This window comes from Mustela erminea, chromosome 16 (assembly GCF_009829155.1).
Source record: "Mustela erminea isolate mMusErm1 chromosome 16, mMusErm1.Pri, whole genome shotgun sequence".
Lineage (NCBI taxonomy): Eukaryota > Metazoa > Chordata > Mammalia > Carnivora > Mustelidae > Mustela > Mustela erminea.
The window spans coordinates 28,335,866-28,355,608 of record NC_045629.1 but is presented as its reverse complement, the minus strand read 5'-3'; the positions used below and the strand labels follow the sequence as shown (position 1 = coordinate 28,355,608).

The 19,743-nt window shown below is 39.5% G+C and overlaps 2 protein-coding genes and 1 long non-coding RNA gene across 9 annotated transcripts in view; 1 reads left to right on the top strand and 2 right to left on the bottom strand.

Annotated features, from left to right (window-relative positions):
- ZFHX4 (zinc finger homeobox 4) overlaps positions 1-7,529 on the bottom strand; it is a 185,881-nt gene extending 178,352 nt beyond the window's left edge. For 3 of the 5 annotated variants that reach the window (XM_032316164.1, XM_032316171.1, XM_032316170.1), the window contains exon 1: positions 1,440-1,990. The gene's annotated coding sequence lies outside the window, so the exon portion shown is untranslated. Of the gene's footprint in view, positions 1-554; positions 628-1,439; positions 1,991-7,506 lie in introns of those variants that run through there. The other 2 variants (XM_032316169.1, XM_032316167.1) reach the window with 2 other exon arrangements.
- Positions 1-19,743, top strand: part of LOC116575066 — a 35,180-nt gene that overhangs the window by 672 nt on the left and 14,765 nt on the right. For 2 of the 3 annotated variants that reach the window (XR_004279585.1, XR_004279587.1), the window contains exon 3: positions 10,094-10,300. The exons of the other annotated variant lie outside the window; for it this stretch is intronic. This is a non-coding gene — a long non-coding RNA (uncharacterized LOC116575066). The remainder of the gene's footprint in view (positions 1-10,093; positions 10,301-19,743) is intronic. 3 annotated transcript variants of the gene reach the window in all.
- LOC116575064 lies at positions 7-1,363 on the bottom strand. Its single transcript, XM_032316172.1, has 2 exons — positions 392-1,363; positions 7-289 (listed from the first exon to the last, which is right to left on the bottom strand). Exons 1-2 carry the CDS (start codon positions 917-919, stop codon positions 161-163), a joined length of 657 nt encoding a protein of 218 aa, XP_032172063.1. The 5' UTR covers positions 920-1,363; the 3' UTR covers positions 7-160.

Genomic DNA, 19,743 nt, shown 5'->3' with positions numbered 1-19,743 from the left:
AAACCAGTGCACCGTCTTCTGTGGGGGAAGGGGGCCAGGATGGGAAACCCTCAGTAACTTGGGCATCGGCAGAGAAACTTTATACAATTCCATGAGAAATTTTATTATTATTATTTTCTGATAGAAGAGATCAGAAAGAATGGGGGGAGGAGGGAGTGAACTAGAAGTAGAAGGAAGGCGAGACCCGACGCATTCCAGCCCCTCTTCCCTTAGCTGCTCCCGGCCGGAAGGCGCACTTGATGCGGAGAGAGGCGAAGAAGGTGAAGTTCGTTTTGCAGACATGGAACCTCTTTGGGGAGGGGGGGCAGGGAATAAATCAGTTCTCAGAGCCGGCCACAGCCTCCCCCCTACACACACACACACACACACACACACACACACACACACACACCCTTTGCCCTCTGCCAAAAGGAAAGGAAAGATTCTTGACCCCAAGCCGCTGGCATCTATCCTCTAGTCTAACGCACAACCGGCAGCGAAAGCGCCTGGCGAGAGCTGCAGCCGCCTCCCGGGTCCCTGGCCCCAAGGCCCGGCGTTCCCGCCTCCTAACGGACCTGCCTTCCGTTCGCCAGCACCCGAGTCCGCGCCGCCCGCGCCGCCGGGAGCAGCCCTCGGCTGTGCCCGCTGCCCGCTCCGGCCGGCGGGTGTCTACCTGCTGCCCAGCCCCTGCTCGCGCCCCGGCCTCTTGGAACACCCCCCCTCCCCCGCCCAAGGCGTACAGATCCCCCGTCCTCCGCCAGTCCCGCGCACTAAGCGCCCTTCGGGGAACTTGAGAGAGGAAAGGGTGGGGGTGGTAAGAGGAGGAAGAAAAAAGAGGCTGAATAACGGGGGTGGGGGGTGTAAAACAGGGAGAGAGGGGCTTCAAGCCCCACCGACCAACGTCCAAACTTTCCGAGGATGAGTGCAGAGAAGGGGTCATCCCGACCGGGGTGTGGGGGCGCGGGGCGAGCGGGGACCCCTGGCAGTGCCCGCGCCGCTGCGGAGCTGACAGCTTCCCCGAGCCACGAGAACGCCACAGGCTCGCGGTGGAGACAGAACCCGAAAAGACAGGGAAAAGGAGAGAAAACTGCTCGACGAAACGTGAATGATCCGCCACTTCTATCCAAAAGTTAAATCCTCCAAAACGCAGCCCCCCCAAAGAAAGTGGAAAATCAGGTCCCTCTGTGCCCCCTCCCTCTTTCAGCGGAGCAAATCCTTGAGCCAAAAAAAGGGGGAAAGAGATAGAAAAGGGGGGCAGAGCGGAAGAGATGGTCGGGATGAGGGGATGTGTGCGAGAGCGAGCGAGAGCGAGCGAGCTAGGGGCAGAGAGGGAGAGAGGCGGAGAGGGAGAGAGAGGGAGCGAAATATCAAAGATTGTGCAAGATCAGGCTGGAAAGATAATCGATACTCGACCTAAATTTAACACAAACTACTCAATAAAAGTTAAAGAAAAAACTTACTTTCCATTTCCCCTGCAGTTCCTACTCGATCTTCGCCTCTTTTTTGTTTTGCTTTTATTTTACTTACAGCTGATCACATCCAAGTAAAACGAGAGGGTTCATTAAAAAAAAAAAAATAAAAAAAATAAAAAAATAATCCTCGAACTTTATTGGGTGAAAATAAAAACGCTGAAGCAGAAAGTGGGGGGCATGGAGCGGTCCTCGGGGGTCCGGGAGGAGTTAAAGCATGTGCCGACCGCGGTCTCGCTGTTTGGTTGTGAAGGGGTTGGGAAAAGGAGGAAAGGAAATGAAAATCCGATATGTCTTTATTCTGCTAATTATTATCGTTTTAGCCCTGTTTAAAAAAATGGCTGATTAAGTTGAGTGCGCATGTCTTTGTGTGTCTATTCCCGATATGCACTCTGGGAATGAGAGAGGAGAGTGAGGGAGAGGGAGAGGGAGAGGGGGGAGAGAGAGGTGTAATTAGTGAGGTGATCAACATTCCCCAGACTGCAAATGACGCGCAGCCCGGACTCGGAGCAGCCCGGGAGCCTCGCGGCTTCCAAGGCTCGGAGCGCTGCGGCGGGAGCTCGGGACGCTGCGACCGCGGAGAGGGCAGGAGATGGGGATCTCCGGGGCTCGCACCCCACGCGCCCCTGCGCGCGCGACTCCCAAACTTCATTAGACACACACACGCACACACAACCACACACACAACCACACACACACACACACACACGCACACACACTCTCTTTCTCTTCAGCAAAAAGGGAGAGAAAATAAAACATAAATACCGCCAAAGCAATGCCCTTTAACTAGTCGAATTTTTCTTTTTATTTTAATGAAGCAAAGTAATTATTATCGGACCAAAGATTTGTTTACTAGGGAGCTTTAAGGACAATATTAGAGGAATGAAGAGATTTTTTTTTCCCTCTGCCTAATTTATTGTTGCATACAAGAACGCATTTTAATGGAGAAATGCGGGGACTGAGCAAATATGCAGATGTATGTAAATAAAGGGTGCCTGGCAGTGTGCAAACACGGCCTGGCCCAGCCTATTTCGAAGGAAGAATTGCACTCTGGATCTATAGACACCTATTTAAACACGGATCTTTCGTTTGCACAGGCAGGAGAGAGGACCCAGGGCATGGTTGATGCAAGTGGTTAGTTGAGTCAAAGTAAACTTTCAAATGAGAATAAGTGATGGGTGTAAGGGTGATAGTGGGGATATGGTTCTAGCCTTTATGTAATATTTTTGAATATTTTATCAGAATTGCTTAAGTTCAATGTAATAGCTTTAAGAAGACTTAGAGGGGAAAAAAAAACCTTTCATCTTGCAAGTCTGTTGAATTATCTTTCTTGAAGCACGTTATGATGAATTTTAAAACCCCACTACAGATCTCATTAGAATGAAATATACTTGGTATTTTCTGGTGCAAAATTTAAGGTGGCTGATTCTCATTTGAAAATCTAATTATCTCTTCCCAATATTACAGATGTGAATATGAGTGACACTTTCATTAAAAGATAATTAACTAAAACTAGGAATAGACATACTTTTAAATACCCCCTACTGAATATCTGAATATAGAATATATATATATATATATGTATATGTGTGTGTGTGTGTGTGTGTATTCACACTATCTCTTGCTGCTCAGATAGCATCTTGATATACAGCTACACTATAGGTCACAAGTAGACACCATCTATGTAATATTTCAAAAATAGGAATTCTAGAGAGAAGGTGAAAGTACAAACCAAACAATCTAAAAACAAGAAATACTTGTAATGTCCAGCTTCCTGGACAGGTGAGGTGTCAGCTGCCTTGAAGCTGACAGGTCTTTGAAGTTCTGGATCACCAAGATCTGCTTCAAAACCTTGTCTTAGGCCTTAAGCACCAAATCTACCAAATACCAACAAAAAGGTTTATCGCAGGACAACAGACGTTGCAAATACTCATCTTTCTGGCCCTGAAACATTGTGTTATCAGGGAACATTTGGAAAATCCTAGAACTGATGCAAATGGCATGAAAAACCAAACAAAACACCTGGGAGGATCAAAGCATAGTCCTCAAAAGAGCAGACCTAGGCCCAAATCAGAAAAGCTGGTTGCCTACAGCAGCTGGCTAAGGTTACAATGAAAGTCCAAAGGCTTGGAGTAGAGAATAAAACCTAGATATGGTCTTTATTAAAGGCGGGGGGAGCAAATCACCACCTTAGGAATCTGAAGTCGATGTATGTAGCAGTACAGTGTAAAACAGGGCTACTAGACGTTAACAGAAAGAAAATCATCTACCTCTCCAAAGACTCCATTCTATTTTAAACTTGTTTGGGAAGAAATCTGCTCAAAGTGTATGGCTTTCTAAGATTTTTAAGTTACTTTGTTTACAATCTTACCTATATACAGCCACTGTATCATTGCTGTGCCTCAGTTGAGTTTATCCATATGCTTTAAGAAACATACATGACCACCGTGGTAAAATTTTAATTCTCTGTAACTTGCAAGTGAAGAAGGTGTTTATGTAGCGTTGCTGTTTACAGAAAAACACCCCAGAGAGCAAAAATTCTAGCTTTAAAAAACTATTTGAGGTGTGTGTTGGGGAAGGGGGTGGGGGCTTTTAAAAAAGACTGAGGGGAAATGAAGGCAGGGAGACTTTCAGGTTCAAATCAGAAAAGATCAAGCCCTTTGCGGGAGAGGGCTCCATGTACAAGCTCACTGATGGAAAAACCATTTCCTGCGATTTCAGACGGGTAAATGTGTATGATGAAGGAAACACCTGAGAACAATAAGTCTGTTTCAGGCTCAGGTGAAGAAAGGGGTCTATTTCTGGCATGGAAGAATAGGGAAATGATGATCATTTCGTTTTCAAGTTCTCCTTTATTTCTTTTGCCTTTTTCTCCCTGAAACATCATCAATAACATTAATGTCATTAATGTCAAAACACCAAACGTCAAGTCAGGAAAACCATTTTAAAAATTTGGTGGCTATTTCTTCTCTACACCCCCATCTCTCTCTTGTCTTGGAAAATACATCCCTGTCTTTTCTTGGAAAATCTCTCTCCTCTCTCTCTCTCTCTCTCCCCCTCTCTCTCTCCTGTGTGTGTTGGGGGGGGGCGGTTATTGAATTCTAAGTAAGAAAACAAAAGGAAGGAGGATTTGCAAGAGGAGCGCCCACTTTTGCAATCCCTCTGCTAGCGAGCACCACCCCCCCCAGCCTGTGTGTGTTCTTTTTAATCATCTCTTTCTCATCCTCTTTCACCGCTTTCCTAAGAAGAGAAGCTGGGGTGAGGGTCGGGGGTTAATGGGCTGAGGGGATGGGGCAGAGAGGGACTAGCACGGAGTCAAGAGTTTCCTCCCAGGCTCGGCCTTGGAGCGCGCCCGCGCGAGGAGGGTAGCTGGGGAGAAGCGGCTGCGGGTCTGCGTGGGGTGGGCCCGGAGGCGCGGAGCGCGGCGCCGCGGGCAGGGGCGCGGCGAGGCGGGCGAGCCCGAGCCCAGCCCGCGGGCTGCTCCCGGGCGAGGGCGCGATCTGCCCGGCTCGCCCCGGCTGCGCCCCGGCCCTTGGCAGCTTCCTTCTCGGCCCCTCGCTCCAGGAAACCCAGCTGCTCCTCTCGGGTCTCAGAGGACCCCTTGCCGTCAACCTTTGACCCTGTCCCACCCCACTCCCCCCGCCCCCATTCTGCTGTCCCTAAACTCTGTGCGAACCCGCCGCCGCCCTCAAGGAAGGTTTGGCTACTTTTTATTTCAAAGTGAAAGGAGCAGAGGTTTCCCTGCCGCACCGAGAACTTTCCCTACACCCTCTTCTAGACTTTCCAGGGCTACCCCAGCCGAGCCAAGCCCATTCCGGGGCACTCGGACCCTGAAGCCGAGCGCCCAATTGGGGGAGAACCAAAAAGGAATGCCAGGTGGTTAGGTGTTGAGTGTTGGAAGCAAGGAGTAATTAATTCTGAGACAAAAGATAATTTCCACTTTCAGACTTTTCCTCGGCGTATTTTATTCCCCAAATCTGTGCCGCGGACACTCTGGACTTTACAGTCGCTTTAAGGAGCCCTGCGCTGTCTGTTCCCGGATTCCCCCGCCCTGCCCTCACCAATTCAGTAACAAATACCCCACCTCCCTCTCCCTCACGTCCTGCCAGCTCAAGACCAAGCCCAGCCCAAGGGGAAAAGGTTCCCAGTCTTTTGACCGCGCCTCCGGGGTCTATAGATGAGCTCAGTTTGAAACGAGGTATTACAAGATTTCAGCGTTAGGAACCCTTTATATCACCACAGACACTTTCAGATCCTCAGCCCCCCTCCTCCTCCCCTCTTTTTGTTGGGTCTTCTGCACCCGGGGGCTATTTAACAAAGGCAGTCTGTTAACTAACATTTTTAACTCAGCAACTCCTTTCCAAAACACACTTAAACTTGATACCAATGTCTGTCGTTTTGTGAGTGGGGAGGTATGGATGTGTGTGTGTGTAAAGGGGGAGACGTGAAGTTGTCAGTGAATCGGAAAGTGCAGGGTTTATTCGGGATGGTGTCACAAATACATTATATTTACAGTGAAGTAATTCAAGAAATAGTGTGGAAGAGTGCCAAATTTCATTACCATGAAAAAAGTATCTTTTTCTTGAGAACTCACGAAGCGGGGAGGGGGGGATGGAAGGTTAAAATATGACATAACACCCAGAATGGACACTCTCTTTGATGGTGAGCATGAGCTAAATGAAATGAAATTCAAAAAGGAAAGACATTTTAAGTGTGTATGTGTGTGCAGCATTTGTGGGCAGTTAAATCTGTGGTTCACTGATTCTTTCCCCTCCCCCAACCTGGTTCTTATCTCCTTTGTGGTCTTTTTTTTTGCCTTAAAAATGCCCCCATCTTGATCCCGGTCTCTATCTGTACTTCTGTATTTCTGTACGTTTCTCGCTTTCTAACTAAAGTCCCTCTTTGGTTTTTATTGGCAGTAAATCTGTTTTACCTACCCCCCCCCCCTTGGTGATACTGACCTGGTTCAACGTGTGTTGTGGGGGGGGGCAGTCATTATTATGTAAAGTTAGGCACAGGTAAGGTTTGGAATGGGAAAAGGGAGGAGTTATAGAGGGTCTGAGCGAAGAAGAATTAAGGGAGTGGAGAAGGAATGGGGGAAGGGGGAGAGAGAAAAGTCAGACACCCTATGGCCTTTCTGGGGTCAGGGCTCAGACAGTGCTGTGACCTCCTTTCCCTCTAGGCAACCAGCCCAGTGTTTATAAACAAAATCAGATGGGACTCTCCCGAAACAATAGCACTTCACTAACTTCACAAGCACTTCTACAGCTCTTATGCAAATTAATAAGGACTCTTTATCACTTACCTCTACGCACCCCCAACCCCCTCAGCACATGTATTCACACTTAACATCACCCAAACCAAGGATCACAAGCACACCCTTCTCGAAACACATGGAGATATTTCCAGCAAACATATCCAACAAAAATTTTATGTTTCTTCTGGGGAAAATCTCTAAGAGACAATGATGCAGATGGGAAAAGATAGGTAAGTGGGAAAAGAAAGAAAACTGAGATTTTACTGAATTGTAGATTAATTTGTGATCTTTTAAAACATAAAACATCTATATCTAGTCAAGGCAACGCTCTATAGACAATATACTAAACACTGGTCACTGAATAGAATTATTTGAAAACAGGACACCATGTTCATCCTAATATCCACATTTCCAAGACAAAAGTGCAGATCTTTATAGTTGAAAAGCCACCACCTCTGTATGTAACATCCCTAAATATTAGACACAAAAGGACCATTAAATCCTGCAGCAAACAAACAGCCCATATGATCTAAGTTACAAAATGTATAATTAAATCCATCTTCAATTACAGAAGGTAGCTAGCAGAAACTAAATCAAAGATTTTGAAACAAACGTTGTTTGCCAAGGTACAGAAATGATAGCTTTACATTATATTGTAACCAAAACTTCATTTCAGGAATAAATTACAAGACAGGGAAAAAATAAAGGTGAAAGAAAAAAGAAGAATTAAATGATTTCAAACTTTTGCTTTAAAATGATTATCAGTGAAAGTCTAAGAGAAAAAGGTTAAAGAAAATATACCTCAGAGCAAAAAGATCATCTCCTTTTCTTCTTTGTCTATCAGTCCCCTGTTAAAGCATATGGAAAATGTTTTCAAAATGCCCAGATTTGGCACATTGTCATTGCAAAGAGAGGAGCGCAGTGATGCTGTTAGAGAAAATGGGAAATAAATTCAGGATTGGGTGCTGCCTCCTTCAATGCGGATTTATCTAAGTTTAATTTAATATTCCGCAATCACTGAATGATCGCATATAATTCACCAAGATTTTAAAGGGCTTTATTTAAATACCTTGAGCAAAAAGAAATGAAATTTAAACCATTGCAGCCATTGCTTATTTTTTTTTATTTTCCTATTAGAAGAACTTTAACTGGCAATTTCTAATAATAAAAGGAAAAACGATAAAGGTTTGGATTTTTTAAAGGGAGAATGTTAAAGGAAAGCATTAGCTTTATTAAAATCATTCTGAACATAAAATCAAAAAGCACAAAATGGTTGTTTGTAAAACACTAAACCTTTAATCGATTTTATTGGCATTCCGATCGATTAGATAAACGGAAATCTATAGCAAACATCAAAGCATTTAAAACATTTTCTCTATCTCATTTATAAACAAAACTTTTCTTTTCAGCAGAAAAAAATGATTATCAAACGACTAACAGGAAATTCTTCAGATATCAAATTACGATAATAAAATTATTTCCACATGGAAAGGGATAATGACAATGATGATAGTAATTACAATAATGAATAATTCAACAACCCTTTGACATGTATGTTAGAACCTCCAGCACAAACCTCTCTAAAGGGAGGGGTACTTTAAAAGAAATACTTTATTTTTTTAATTGAAGTATATTTGACAATACTTTATTTTTAGAGGAAATATTTTTTAAAGATAACTCTGGGGGAGTAGCTTAGGTGTGGCTGTCGGACTCGCGTTAATTTCCCTGCAATTTCAAAGGAGTCAATTTTCTCGCGGGTGTTTTCCTTCCAAATTGATATTTATTAGCAAAAATTAATATGCAAATGTCATTGAGCCCTTCCAGGTCTGCAAACTTGTATCCGGACCTGTCTTCTACTTATTCTAAAAGGTGATTCTCAAATCATAGAGGGGGGCGAAGACGAGACTCCCCCAACCTGAACGTGATCACACATTTGATCTTTTAAGTGAAGGAAACCAATTTATTTGGAGATATGAAGACTGCTATCCAGAGAAATGCAGCAATCAGAGCTTATGGCATTTTAGCTGCAGCAAAAGGAAGTGTTGCTGTAACGGGTATTACGTTTATTTGTTAAAGAAAATCAATGAAAGTGGCTGTAAAGTAGTTAGTGAGGCGTGTGTTTGGGACTCGCGGTGAATCGCGACTCGGGCAGGCTGGAAGAGCAGCTCCTCTCCTTGCCAGAAAAGTCCCCGCGTCGCCCCGAGCCGGGGAGCGGGCTGCGCGGCACCTGGCTTCCCACTCGCCGGTGCTGCCCCGCGGTGCTCTCTCTGGTCGACCGCCTAAGTCGCTCCAATTCTCTGCCCTTTTTGCCCTCTGTCCTAGCAGTCGCTTCTTCCAGTAGACTGTGGTGGCCTTCCCACGCCCTCCCTCAGCAGCACACACCTTTTTCCTCCTTTTCTCTTACTGACTCGGGTCGCTTCCTCCTTTAGGCTACAGGTCTCAACTTCTGTACTTCCTTTCCTCCTATTGGAATCTCCTCCTTCTGAATCTCGAAGTCTCTTCGGTGAATCGCGGAATCTTTCTTTCCTACCCCGCCCCTCCCCCATTTCTCCCTCCTGCCAATTATTTAGCACCCGGGTCTTCTTACCCTCGCACTCCTATCCTCTCCTCCAGACATTCCAGAGAGTTCTCATCACACCAGAATGCACTTTTTCTCCTCCTCCTCCTCCCCTTGGATTGGGAAGTGTGTGCGTGTGTGTGTGTGTGTGTGTGTAAGGGGGGCGCGGATTTTGAGTTGAACTCCCGGGGGTTTTATTCTATTCTTTTAACAGCTTTACTTTCCCTTTTCTTCTTTGCGTAACCTTTACCTACCTACTAATTTATAACAGAAGCGGTTTCTTTCCCTTTCATTTCCTAGTTTACGGTTTCCGTCTGGGGCTGTGCATTGCTCGGGAACCCTCTGGCTCCCCCCTCCCCGGGCCGCCCCCGCCGGCCGCGGGCCCAGGCAACTATTTTCCTGTACTTGGTTTTGGTCTCATGGCACTTTCTTTCCTTGGAGTAAGTTAGTTTCCATAATTTGAAGTTCTCCGCAGAGCGCCTCTTTGTCAGGCTACCTCGCTGCCCAAATAAAGGGTGGGGTGTGGGGGAAGGTGTATCACCCGCTTAAATCCCTTTTAACAACCGTTTACTCCCAGTCCCACCACCCGGCCAGGTAATGTCTTGGGTGAATAACAACGAATTCTGAAAGATTTTCCATCTCTGCGCGTGCGGATTGCTTATGAGTTATTCCTGAGAGGGTCTCAGACCCCTCCCTTGTATCTTCTGGCTTCCACTGGTCACCGTTTCAACCTCCTCCCACCCCTCTTCTTCTTGCCCCCCTGACTGGCCGCCCCGGCTGCGGGTGGGGAACGCAGTCTAAAGACCTCGTCCTCTCGCTTCTTGTTTCTAGCAGCTGCAGCTGCCGCTGAAATTCGCTGTGGCCGCTGCCTCTTCCCGCTTTAATCCCAGACCTCCAGTCATTGGGCAGCTCCTCAGAGGCAAGAAGTCAACACCATGGCAACCCGACAAGCCTATCAAATCACGGGCTGGCGTGACAGCAGCAACACTGCAGGCAGAAGTGGGCTGGGCGGAAGAGCAAAGTGGCCACTGCGCTCAGGTACACAGTCTGGGAGTGGACAGCAACTGTCAGCCTCCACGTTCCGGCTACACAGATGTGCACCACCCAGTTCATAAACCTACCCATGTCCCCTAGTAGGTTTGGAGGAGGGGGGTGCGGAAGAGGAGAGGGGGAGGAGGAGGAGGAGGAAAGATATATAGAGAAGTGGAAGAGTTTCGGAAGAGAGTTTCAAGCTAAAAGCAATCGAAGCCCTAGATACCGTAAACTAAAGATAACTTGTGCCCCATTAGTAGATGAAACCAAGTCACTATAACCCTCAGAACCAGATTTAAAGAGTTTGCACAAAGGTGTGGGATTTTTCTTCATTGGTTCTGTCAATTGCTTGAGCAACATTAATGCAACATTGTGTTCTGGAGTTTCAAAAGTATTAAAGGAGACGTTACATTTTTAACTTTTACTGTCTGCCAGTGTCCAGTCTGCAAAAAATACAGCTGGATATCAATTTCAGCTAAGCTAATTGACTGCCTTGGAAATGACCTAAACTTTACCTGAAACTGTCTTAGCCTTGGTCTTTCCTAAAATGTGTGCTATGTGTCATGTGTGTTCTAGATCTTCTCTAAAGAGAAGAAAACGAGGAGACTAGGAAATCCATGCATTCCTCTTGGGCCTACTTGGTCTTTGTATTTCCTAATTTTCCTTGAGCCCCCAAGTGCAAATAGAAACAGGACTTTCATTAGTAATTGAGAGCACTTTGTTAATTTACATGGTACAGTTTGAAGCTGAATTTTTCTTTTTCTTTTTTTTTTATTTTAAAAGCAAATAATGTTTTTAGAAATGTGCAACATATTTCTTATTAACTTATGCAAACATTTGAACAACAATATAGGATGCTATCACTGACCATATATTGACCTCTATCACTTATCTCAAAGTTGGTTTCTGAATTTGAAAGCACAAGTTTGTTGAAGTTATATAGGATAGAAAGAGAAATCCATTTAATAATGAAGTTAATGAGTCATATTGAGGGAATCTTGTATGAATTCTAAAATGTACCTTTGAAAGTCCACTCCACATAAACACAATTCACTGAATAAACAGTTGTCATATTGATCTAACATTTTTTATGAAGAGGCTCTCAGGGTGTAAGTATTTAAGTTATACTTGGCATGCGTAAAATACTAGAGACCTGGAAAGGGTTCTCAAAACAGCAATTGCAGTATTAAGCAGAATAGGGTAGGGAGCCAATTTTTTTGGCTCTAAAGAGAAATTCAGGGAAATCTTGAACTTCATTTCCTTACTTTCTCTGTATTTCACTGTTGATGGATCCTAATATTAAAACAGTACATTTTCAAAATATAATTTATTATATACTAAAAACAAGTATAATAACTGACACTGGAGAAACAGGTCATGATATACTAGAGAAAACTTTTGGATATAATGTGATTTTCCTTGCAGTGAAACTCTAATAACATTCTGGTAGCATTTTCTCTTTCTGTGCTACTCTGCAGAGTTGTTTGATGAAGAACGGTTAAGCACAGAGAGCTGAAAGTTTCTTGTAGTTTAAATGGTTACGTCAGTGCCAAGTTATCGATATCCTTGAATGTTTTTGGCTAATTCACATTACATCTGACATGTACTGAGTATTTACAGTGGGAAATGTAAGAAGAAACGCAGTACTATAATTTCAAATTAAAATGCGTATATTTTATATATTATCTTTCAGAACCAAGCTTGTAAATATAAAATGCTTTTAAAGAGAAGTTAAATGAAGTATACAAAATCTTTCAGTATATTTTGACTTTGATAAGGATAAATGAACACAGGAGATATGACAATATTTCAAAGTTTATTATATCATTTAATAAATAGTGTACCCGGAGCCATTGAAAAATTTTAAATATCTTAGGATCTCTCATATTATTTGTGATGGATGTGTAATTATACTCATCAAAGACATGAACAGATACCATCATTCAAATGTTCATCTACATGTAATATTTCTAATTTTAAAGAGTTAAAACGAGATGAAGTTAGTACAGTATATCTAAATGAAAACAAATATCTAAATGTTCTATTAGATCATTTAATCTTAGAAATTGTTATTTCTAAAGCTTGCTATGTATGGATTATTGAAAATTAAAACAATTTTTGCAAATACTGTACAGACTTTTTAAATCACAAATCAATTTTAATGTCTGCCCTTAAAAATACCCTCAGATTATACAATATATGACCATCTGCTTAAATACAGACTTATGTACGTGCCACACACATGTTGCTAGTTAGCTCTACATTCAAATCTACATTCAAATGTAAATTCAAATTTACATTTCAAGCTATTTTCTATACTTCCAGTGTTTTCAGTAAGGATGTTCTTGGAAGGAGAAAATTTCTCTTTTTTTAGCCAATAAAAATAAGACAGTGGAATTAAATGTAATTTGAATGCTAAATTTAAAAAAAATCAGTAAAAGGATGCCTTGCTCATTTTCAGCAGAATGGAAACCATCTCCATAGAGTTCATTCTTGACCTTACCTGAATAAGTACTTTAACTTAAAGTATGAGATGCACCTAGAGGGGTAATACATTGAGCTTAATAGGAAGACAGTTAATAACCTTTTTTCATCCTCGTGCACTATCAATCATGGCTGTCACCAGTCTGCTGAATCAAAGCAAAAGTGTTCTTCACAGATGACTGATTAGAAACGCAAAATCACAAGATCCATCTTCATGGTCACTTTTATTATAGTCATTTTTAAACTGACAGCAACCTGCTCAGTTTCAGCACACTGGGCATCACAAATAGTGTCACTCAGGGCAGCTAAGCATGAGAAGAGGTTGGTTGGATTCTACTTAAAAATAATTAGGCCCTCAACCCTTTGTGGAACCAAGAAAAAGGTATTCCTCTTTCCAGGCCCCCATTCCCTCCTCCCATAACTTGCTCTGATTTCATTGTATCATGAGCTTACCATCTTGAAGAGAGGCAATGCAAGGCAAAGTTTTTATCCTGGTTAATTATCTAGGAATTAGGGGGTGAATCTGTCCACTTGAGAATTACAGATAACTTTTTGTCTCCTGCTTTTTGTCAACATCATGACAAACAACAACATCGGTACCCTTAGAGTTGTTAAATACGGTTTTTTTTTTTTTATATAGAAATAGGTTTTTAGACTAAGGACTTCAGGAATGTAGGTACTAGTGAGGTATTTTTGCTATAAGGGGCTCTTCTCCGTAGAAGACATTTAATAGCACCACCTGAATGCTATAGCACTGGAATTTCTGAGGTTGTAACTCTCCAAATGCATAATCTTAAAGGTGGTCAAGACACTAACAATTAAGTAGTGATATAAATTCTCGATATGCAACCCCATGTTTTCTCCTTTTCAGCCCTAGAGTATTAAAAAATGACAATTTTGAAGAACTAACAAGTAGATGTACATAAAAATCATTCTGCTAGAGGGTTTGAAACAGTTCTGTCTGAGTCAAAGGGTGAGGAACTTTTTCTTAAAGTCTTGAGTTTTATGCTACAAAGATGACTGAGCTCTTCAGATTTATTTCATGATATTTTCATGCATGGCTTTAGAATATTTTAAGATACTATAGGGTACTAATGATGCAAATATTTACATGAGGAAAAATTTTAATAGACATTTAAATATGTTACGATTCATGTGCACATTTTATAGGGTTCTTATTTCATATTCAGAAAGGAAAATCCAGTTGGATTTAAATTTTAATTTGATAAGTTTAACTTAAGTGTCCTATTTTAAGTTTCTATAGAGTCATCATTTTCTTTCATCCCAAATGTTCATTTTCTTGTTAACAGCAGAACACACACAGAGAGAGAGAGAGAGAGAGAGGAAAAAGAGAGAGAAAAATCTGTCAATGGTATGTCTTTATATAACACAATACATTTATATTCATTTTCAAACATGTTTAATATTTTATCTTTAAAACCTCTTTGTGAAGCCATCGATTCTTTTCCTCCGGCTCTCCCTTCACACATGCAAACACACACACACCCAAACATGCACACACACACACCTGTGTAGCTTTATTCTGGATTATAAGAATGCTTTTCTTTTCTGCACAAAATGCATAGATAGACAAGATACATATAATGACATATCTGCACTTATACAGATTATATAATTGCATATATATAATGGAATAGCTGTATTTTCCATGGATATAATAGATGCATAAATGTACACTCTATGTATCTGAAGGCTAATATTAATTTCCTTAAATATTGTACTTTGTTTCTACAGATATATGTATTTAAAATAAAGAAGTTATGAAATATCCCAATTAACTATCCAGTTTGATTTTATCTTTTTTAGCTAAGTTAAATTGTCTTAGAATTTTGGATAGATGTATGTGTTAGTTGATGTTTTAAAATATTACCACCTAATAAAAATTGATGATGACAGTACTAATTGATACCTTGTTCAATATGGGAAATTAGGATTAAATTAAACGTTTACATCCTTTAGAAGCTGTGTAATTACATAGATTACAATGTTAATCACCTTAACGGGTTCATATTCAGTTTACTTTAAGGATAAAAATATAATTTCTCCTAACAAAATATGTGTGTGGGAGCACGCATGTGTATAGGTGCTTAATTTGGATAAGTTTATACTTTTAAAAAAGAGAATGTCCCATTCAATTCAATATCTTGCTTTTAAAACTAGTTTTTAGTGTAAAAAATTCTTTTTGTCTAGGTTCTGCTAGCCAGAATATTTATGGAAGAGAGATTTATTTGAAATATCTGGACTTGGTGTGGCACTTTTTGCTACAAAATAATTCAGTGAAATGATATACATGATATTGGGCATCATCTTGGTAATCTATATAAGCAGTTACACTGGATCCAATATGAATTTTTAATATGATCACAATATGAGCATTTATAAGGCTTATAAAAATTATAGATCTAGTCAAAACTGAAAATAATTTTTTCCTTTGTATTTTAGAAACTTAACCAAAACTACTTTTAAAAAAATTAGTTTGTTTTGAAAGTTACTATGAAACATCTTTGTTTGACAATTTTATGTTTTGACATAATTTGAAAACAAAACTCAGATTTTAAGCTTCATGGATAATCTACAAAGTTTTTTGGGAAAAAAAATCAGCATCTTAATTTATGTGAAATGTTGATCTATTTTGTTGCTGTTAGTTTTAAAAACCTGTATTGTTTTATGTGCATTTGCTTTCTTGAGAGTGTTCTTATGTTTAAGTGACTATGTAAACCATATAATTTTATTGAATATAAGACTATCACATGGTAAACGGACTAGTGTAAAGATTTTATAATTTAGTTGTTAGAGATACACTTAATACATAAGAACATATTCATCAAAGAATATTTTGAACAAAAAAAGATTAATAATGTTTATCTATTTCAGTTTGGAGCTGGAATTTATATTTGTACATTGCATATAACATATGATATATGCATACATACATACAATTACATCTAAATACTATCATGTCTAGATTACTGACTTCTTTAAATGGTAAAATGCTGTCACACACAAATATTGCACTTGTCTTTGCCATGCCTGCATTTATGCAACCTGAATAAGCAATTATGGCATTTCTCTTTTTCCTGGAGTATGATTTTCCCTTGGTACTGGAATTGTTCTTTGTTGAATCTTTGTGATTAAAAAAAAAAAAAAAGCTGTTATATGAGTGTCAGTTCGCAATAAATGTGTGAGAAGATGAACGGTCAGGATAAACTGGCCATCTCCTAGCATGTCTTTTCTACCTGGGCTTCAGAGCTCTAGCTCCCAACTACTGATATTTAAAGAGAAAAGAAATGAAAGCAAAGGTCATACAAAAATCACCTTTAACATTTTATAGTAGAAAAAAGAGAAAATATTGAAATATTTTTAATAATTTGTTAGGTAATTCTATTTTAATTGCTTTCCTATATTAATGTTCAAAATGCTGTTATTTGCTATCATTTAAAATTGTTATTTTGTTCAACTCATACTTTATACTCACAAAAAAGATATAGTTCTTAAAAATCACCAAAACTGAAATTATTGTTTTCTCTACATTCATATTCCCCAAAGCTTTCTGCCACTCAGCCACTAAAGCTGGAAGCTGCATTTTAGAACAAATAGACTATTTTGATCACTGTGCTTTCTTCTTACCTTGAATTTCAGTTTGCAAAGAAATATGCAAATTGATTTAATGACAACTTTTCAAAATGCACTCCAAGATGTTAGTGATGTTTTCAAGTAAAAAATTTAGGGAAGTATGATTTAAAGATCCCTTTTTTTGATAGCTAAAGCTTTTATATATAAACCTTCACTTATGTATTACCCAACCACTGAAGAATTTTAATGTATTGCAGTTCATTTTGCAATATTTGCACAAACATTCAGAGTAGTATTATGTTGCTTAGTTATTTCATTATATTATATTTCACATTTAGATTTTCATTTGAATTTTCCTGTTTTCAACATTTGGATATCATCTCATTAACTATCATAAGCCAGTAGTTTAAGGAGGAGTAATTCTGAAATGTAAACACCCCTTCTAGAATTTTACAGCATTTCTATGGAAGAGAAAGAGGGGACTAGCATTACTTTCCCCCAAACATTTCCCTGTTATGATTATAAGAAAAGATCAGATGCTGTGGCAATTTTTTTCATATGTGATCTTTCTTCAGAATTATTTTCAAAGTCAACTGTCCTTAGACCTTATTTTCATCTCCAAAAAGCATTAAGCTTGCTTCTTTGTAAAATATTTCTTCATAACATATCTTAGTTTAATTCACTTTTAGCAAAAGAAACACCCAAACTCAATCTGGAGACCTCCTTCCAACATAATTTAGCTGGACCTTTTCTTAGTAAAGGTTTTCTGGTTTTCATTTTCACTTCATATTCTCAAATAAAAGATCCTTTGTTGTCTACCATTTGATTGGACTTAATGAAAAACACTCCATTTTAACTTAACAGTATTTCCTTTTGAATTTATTATATTTAAGAACACTGTCAAAAATCAAACATTTAATCTCAGGTTTTTATATTTCAAAATATATTACTATCACATGGCTCAGTGAGGTGATGTAAAAAGTACACTGAAAAGATTTCAAAAAGGAAAGCAAAAGCGGAAAAAAAAACCCGGCTTCATTTTAATATGAAACTAAATACTATAGCTAATGTGCAGATTGGGTACAGCAGCTAACTGTAAAGACTAACATGTGACAGGGTGCCAACAGCAGAATTGTGCAGTATTGACTAAATGAGCTTCACTGATTTGTATTGAGGCTAATATCTTCTTTAAACAATTCCGTGTAAATTGTGCGTATAAAGTCATTGGAAGCTATTTCTCAGGACAGCCTCGCTGGCTAGCTACCTGCTGGAGTGAGGAAGATAATCAATAGGAAGAAATAGAGCTGAGCATGAGCCTGGGAAGCTTCCGAGCAGTTAATGCTGATAAAAGTAGATGATGTCAATATTTGGGAATAGCACAACTCTAGGATAATAGACAAAAGAGAAGTGCATATGTTGTAGAGTGTTCAAACAGGGGCAAAATTAAAGCCGAAGTGCCAGATGATGCCCTGGGCTGCAAAAGACATTATTTATTACAGGTATTGTTAAATTTTTACTGAAATCCAAACAGAGCAAGATGTTACATGAAAAAGGTACCTAACTTTTATCAGAAGCTTAAATCCCCATTTCCATTTCAATGGTCAATAAGTTCCTGCCAATGATTGGTATAGGATAACCTGTCCTTCAAAGGTTTGGCAGATCTATGTTTTTATGTATGTAATACCACATGTCTCATTAAGAAATTGCTTTTAATTCTCGAAGTTGCTTCCAAGATATATAAAAAATAAATAACCTATGCAAGATAAAATGAGAACAGGCTGTCAAAGGGTGACACCAAAGATAGAAGCAAACCTAATTGTCTTTGCGTATCCTTGTGTGATTATAGCAGCCACCTTATCTTCTAAGGGGAGTAGGCTTATTGGAAGTGAGGTAATGATATATTTTTACTAATTTAATACTGGAAATCAGTTTTCCTCTTGCTGTCAGGCGATGAAATTTTGTTCTTCGGTGCTGATCTTTCTGTTGATGTATTATGACATAGTCTGTCAACATGAACAGATATGTGAAAGAGGATTGGGTGACTGAGACGTACAACCTGCACAGAACTCTTCTTGAATTTTAAGCATGTTATCGTGTTTGGGTACAACAAGTAAGGCTGCACTTGCTTTAAAATGCTGTATTTTTATATAATTTAAGCCCAAGTAAAAAACAGGTGGACTCGGACCAGCCTCTAAACCGGAAATGAGTGAGCTGAATCCAAACCATGTATTTCAGAACACCTTTCAAAGAGCTCTTCCATGTCCTAAGTCGATTCCTTAAAAAAAACAAAACAAAACAAAGCGACACAAAACAAAACCAAAAAACCACCATTTGCAAAATATAGACGTTTTTTGACGAAGAGGAGAAATCAAGTCATGCATGTGTGATTATCAAACGTAGCCATTTTCTCCCAAATTAAACAATTCCACAACTGTTACATGCTTTTATTGTCACAGATGTTTTTATTGTTTGGTGTCAGATATCTGGATTATATCAAGCACATGATTCTGAGGTTAGGTAGAACAGCCACGCCTGAGAGTTTGTACTTAAAACCAGGCTCACAAATGCTATTAGGAAAGCAAGCATGTTGATCAAGCACCTAACATTTTAAACACTGTTTATACCCATAAAAATAGAGAAATAAATAAATTTTACTCCTGTTTTTCATTTTATGCTTTTATTTGGGGGAAGAACTGGTTATTTGGAATGTTTCATCTTCTCCAAATCACACATTGCAGTGACTAACCCAAGATGCAGGATTACAATCAAAATCATCTCAAACTCCAATATATAATCTTTATAAGCTTTCTTACAAATAAAAATATTTGCTCAAAAACATGCTGGTAGTTGTCATCCCATCCTTTTATCTTAAATACAGAGAAATAAAAGACCTTTAGTCATTATTGAATTCTAAAGAAGGCTTCATTTCATATAAAGTATGAATTTTGATTTAGAGACACAGAAAAAAAAACCTTTAAGATCTATACTTCAACTAATTTGTTAATCTTGTGCCACTTTCAGCATTTGTCACACATATAGACCAGGAAATTGGCTCCATCTCATTCTAGCTCTGTATTGAATTAAAAACCTCTACTGCAAAGAAGAGCATGATGTGGGGAAAGAATAAATTTAGTTCTTTCTTTAGCAATGCACATATATTTCCATACATTTCACATCCTAAGGGAGCCTATGAATGCATTCAATAAATACAAAACTATAAACTATAATTCCAGAAAAGGCAAAGGTTTACATTTTTCCTGCTTTTAATATACCATTTAAGTTTGAAGACTGAAAATTAAATACTTTTATACATTTTATTTTACTTTTTTTAGTAGACACTTTCACTGTTAGAAATAAATCTATAATAACGA

Bases quoted from the DNA above. Each gene is read 5' to 3' on its own strand.
- LOC116575064 (XM_032316172.1), bottom strand. From the start codon at position 919: ATGACCCCTTCTCTGCACTCATCCTCGGAAAGTTTGGACGTTGGTCGG. The intron at 290-391 runs GTGTGTGTGTGT...CCCTCCCCAAAG, and splicing joins CTTTTGGCAGAGGGCAAAGG to AGGTTCCATGTCTGCAAAAC.